This window comes from Brassica oleracea, chromosome C5 (genome assembly GCF_000695525.1).
Source record: "Brassica oleracea var. oleracea cultivar TO1000 chromosome C5, BOL, whole genome shotgun sequence".
In the NCBI taxonomy this organism is placed as follows: Eukaryota; Viridiplantae; Streptophyta; class Magnoliopsida; order Brassicales; family Brassicaceae; genus Brassica; species Brassica oleracea.
The window spans coordinates 20,099,149-20,104,073 of record NC_027752.1 but is presented as its reverse complement, the minus strand read 5'-3'; the positions used below and the strand labels follow the sequence as shown (position 1 = coordinate 20,104,073).

The window sequence follows — 4,925 nt, the reverse complement described above, 5'->3', positions numbered from 1 at the left end:
ACAAAAATATGTGTTATCATATAATTAATCGTATTTTATACATTCCATCAAATAAGTAATATTATAATTAATAATATTTTATACGTACAATCATATAAATAATCACATGTATCTATTTTATATTTCAATGTGAAATATAAAAACCATAATTTAAGTTGGTGTTTGAAATTGAGCTTTGTATTGTATTTTTCTGATATATATTGAAAACATTTTAATAATGGTTATTGGAAAATATGTTAGTAAAAATCAATTTTTGAATATATGTATATTTTTGAATGAATTTTTGATATAAATCAATTTTAAATTATTATTTTGATTTGAATATGTATGTCAAGTAACATAAGCTCATTACTTTTTAATATAATGTAATGGACTTCCAATTTTTTAATAGGATAAGCATATTTTTTTTAACTTAATGTTATCTATGTCTTTAAACAGCATTATATTTATTTTTTACTACTATCCATATTTTCAAACAAAAAACTTAAAGTAGTTATACTTTAATAAAATAGATAAGATGTGTAGTAATGATGAATCTAAAGCATTCTAACTAGTTTGAAACCATAATAATTAACTTATTATAACCACTTCGTGGTGGTCTAGTGGTTTCCAGTAGAAGAGGAGTTGTCATATTAGTCCAGACCAGGGATCGAATCTCCTCTAATACGAAATTATTAGCTACACATGTGGCCACGCGTATATGGATCCATGCTTAAGGTCTATTTGAATACCCGGAAAAGGATCTCATCCGTAGATTTTTCAATTCGGAATTAAGTATGTGTCTTTAATACATCCGGGTTTAACCCTTATAAAAAAGAATAATTAACTTATTATAATTATGCAGATGTGGCCATGTATATTAGTCATGGAGTAGATGCTTCAGTCGCGTGGTATTGTGGTTTGAGCATTTTTGGCAATCAATGTCTTTTGGAAACGCAGATTTCCTAATGAAAAAGCAGAACGCTTTTTTTTTTTTGACTTATTATATGTTATTTCATATTCGATATCTTTTAAAAAAGAAAATAAATATTGTTAAATTATATTACGTTTTTAAAATTAAAAAGTAAAAAGAAATAAATAAAAAAATAATAGTAATCACAAAAGAAAAAATTAACGTTTTCAGCAAAACATTAAACCCTAAATCCTAATCCATAAATCTTAAACCCTTGGATAAACCCTAAACCTTTGGATAAATCATCAACTCTAAATCAAAATCACTAAACACTAAAACACTTAAGGGTTTAGGGTTTAGGGTGTTAGTGTTTAGTGTTTTTTATTTAGAGTTTAGGATTTATCCAAGGGTCTAGGCTTTACCAAAAGGTTTAGGGTTTAAGATTTAAGGTTTAGGGATTAGGATTTAAGGTTTAGTGTTTCGCTCACGACGTCAAAAATATTTTTTAAAATTTTTTTTTCTGTAATTACTATTTTTTTTTATTTTTTTTATTTTAATAACAAATATAACTCGATAATATTTTTTTTCTTTTTTTAAAGATATCGAATTTGAAATAATGAAATCTTATTGGTTGGTGAACTTAAGATTAGGGGGGAGAATAACTCTTTTTTTTTATAGTTTTGTAACCAAAAGTAAATATATATTATGGATAATTCCACTTAGAAAATAGAGAAAATTACCACAAAAATTTCTTTCATTAATCATCACTTTTGGATGTTAGCATATAGAATGCTTACAATCTATATGTACTTATACATAGTTATTATTTTGCATAGGTCGGTCAATAGATATATTGCTAGCCTACACCGATATTTGTTTTATTTGCAATCAAAAATAAAAATCTCTAAATTATTAGCTATTGGTTACTAGTTTGCCAACTTGGTGAAGTTACACCTTAGCTTCAGTTCAATTTGCCTGCGCTGTTCCCGTGGAGGCTGATGTTGAAGTAGAAGTAGTTGTCGAAGTTTCACTCTTAATAGCAACCTCAACGAACTGGGTTGTGACTTGTTCCCACTTGGTGATTGTCGTCTTAATCTCTGCTTGTTGTTCTGGTGTGCATGTCATTGCTCCTCCTTTCTTGCTTTGATTTTGGCTTACAATTTTAGCGTAGATTGCATTTAGCTCTTCCATATTCTTTATCACTTCTGCTTGGTAAGTTTCCATTGACTTCTTTACCTGTCGATATTACCAAGAAAGAAAAAAATATGTATATTGACGTTTGGTTATTAATATTCTAAATGAAATATGCATTTTGTAACTTACTTCTGCTGATTTGTTTCCAATTCTTGAACGAATAAATTGCATGGCATCACCTATTTTCCCAACAGCACCTTTGATCATACCGAACAAGCCTCCTTTTTTCTTAGGAGAAGAAACCTTTGCGGAACCTGTCATGGTACTCTTTAGTTTCTCGAAAAATTGCTTGTATTCCTCCTTTGGTGGACACTTCTTCTCTAGGTTCATTAGGAATGTCATAACTTGTTCGGAAGTCTGAGTCTCGACTTCTGTCACTGTCACCTCCGTGGTCTGGCTAGTAGTTGCACTTCCACTTGAAGCAGTGTTCGTGGTACCTTGAGATTGATTGTTTGTATCCGTTGAGGGAGTTCCAGCTCCAGGATTTGAACCAGCTGACGGCTTGTTTGATGGACTTCCAGTAGCGCTTCCGGAGTTAGGACTCGAAGAGCTTCCAGTGGTACCTTGAGATTCGTTGTTTGTATCCGCAGAGGGAGTACCTTGAGATTGATTGTCTGTATCCGTAGAGGGAATTCCAGCTCCAGGATTTGAACCAGCAGAGCCTTCACTGTTTGTTGTGCTAACTACCATAGTGTTTGTGATCTTAACAATTACAGTCTGCCACTTCAAGATCCCATCTTTGATTTCTTTCAGCTGTTCAGGTGTTAGTGTCGTGGTTGCTTTCTCTTCTTTCTTGCGGCCACCCAAAATTCTACCAGCCAAGGATTTCATAAACTTAAAGGTTTCGATAGCTTCCTGTTTTTCCTCTTGAATTTCCCTCTTTATCTATAATACGTATGCATGCGATGAATTAAATACAAATAGTTTATTAATTAGCCTACGGCCCAGTCAGGAGTATAAACAAAGGAACCGATCGGTTAGCGCATGTAATTAGTATGTAATACAGTATATTATGAAAAAAAAACATAAAACTTTTATTTGAGCGTATGAAAATTTTTAAAATGTCAGAACGACACTGATAATATATAACCTCCTTCACTTACCCTTCCAATAGCAAAAGAGGCAATTGTTTTGAGGATGCCTGCTTCTTTGGCCTTCATGTCAGCATCGTCCTTTTTGCCAAATATTTTTAGTGGGCAAACATACTTGGCAAATCCTCTGAGTTTGTCGAAGAACATTTTGAATTTGCTTGTTTTAGGACATTCTTTCTCGAGGTCCCCCACAAATACCATCACTACTTGAACAGTGTAGCCTTCCACATCACCCACCGTCTTCGGATCTTCAATCTGAGGCAAAGATGGCTTTAGCTTCACAAAAGCTGAAGCCGCGTCAAAAAGGGTTACAGATGCAAATAGAAGAGTGAAGCACAACAATAGATGAACTCTTGCCATTATTCTTTTTATCTTTTTGTTTTTTTAATAAGAAAATTATATATTTTTGTTTGTAACGAATGAATTGAATGATCTGAATCGAAATGGAACTACTTGTTTGTTTTTATAGTGTTTTTAGCGTTCTATGTTTAGAGTCGTGGATCCTATAACTATTGAGAATTTGGTGGTCTAAGGTCGAAATTATAGCAAATAGTTTAACGGTTCTTGCGCTTCACAAATCGTTGACGGTATACCACGAAAATAAAAGATATAGGTATCTCATCTAAAAATATCATTTAATAAATTGCTATCATAAATAACATGTTTTAGTTGGATATATAACATGTTATTTCCCACTATATATAACATGGTGCTTTTTCTAACATATTACATCCATTTTGCCATAATAGAAACACGTGATCGTATATTATTTTAGTAGTTACATGTCGCAAACATATATAGTCCTAGTAAGAAAAAAATGGTGCATAAGTTGGTATCACTACAAAATATGATGTTATATTGGTCATTAACATGTTATATCATGAAATATTGTGGTGTATTATAAAAAAAAATTGTTTATAGAACGTTTTATCAGTATAAAAATATCATGTTGGCTTTGAATAGTGATCAAGAGAATGAATAAGAACACTATGTTTCTTAAGAGCACGTCCAACGCATGATTTAAGAGGGTCCTTAGCCATAATCTCTTCCATTTGCCGATTAAAAAACTATTAAAATAATCCCTAAAGCTAAGGATTAGTCCTAAGTTAAGGATTAGTCCGTCCGGGTCCGTAATGCGCTGGCAGGCTCTGATTGGCTGAGAGGACGGTGGTGTTTCGTGTGGGAAGAGAAAGAAAGACGCGTCGTCTTTCACTTTGTCGAGGCAAGAAAAAAAAATCCGAGACGCGACGAAGAGGCGATAGAGCGGCGATAGAGAGGCGAGTCACGACCAGCCTTTTGGAAGGTAATCCGACCTCTCCTTCTTTTTGATTTCGTTCAGTGGTTGTTTCTTATCAATTTCATTGGTTTAAAGGGTTCGATTGTGACATGAAGAGGACCGTAGATGAAGTTTATACATATGACTACCTCCCCGGGAAAAGGTTTTTCATTTGCAAAGACTTCGAGGTTAGTATTGATTCTCTATCTATGTTGATTATGTTGATTATGTTACTAAGATATTTGTTTGCTGTCTGATTAGTTTCCCTTTATTTGTTTGGCAGAATGACGGTCTTCATTTCAGGCAACCATGGGTCATGGCTGTGGAAGAAGAGGTCGAGAGGCTCAAACAACGCGTTCACGATCATGACAAGCTTCTGAGAGAGTGTGAAGCACTTAAGGTATGTTTATGCTCTCAGTAAAGGTACTTTTGTTTGTTGTAGATTTGTAACTCATTGTTTCTTTCTTTACTT

The 4,925-nt window shown here is 33.2% G+C and overlaps 1 protein-coding gene across 1 annotated transcript; it reads right to left on the bottom strand.

Moving 5' to 3' along the window:
* Positions 1-1,628: 1,628 nt before the first annotated feature.
* Positions 1,629-3,612, bottom strand: LOC106293243 (cell wall protein DAN4-like). Its single transcript, XM_013728898.1, has 3 exons — positions 3,190-3,612; positions 2,216-2,971; positions 1,629-2,128 (listed from the first exon to the last, which is right to left on the bottom strand). The coding sequence occupies exons 1-3, from the start codon at positions 3,535-3,537 to the stop codon at positions 1,859-1,861; spliced, it is 1,374 nt and encodes a 457-aa protein (XP_013584352.1). The 5' UTR covers positions 3,538-3,612; the 3' UTR covers positions 1,629-1,858.
* Positions 3,613-4,925: the final 1,313 nt, after the last annotated feature.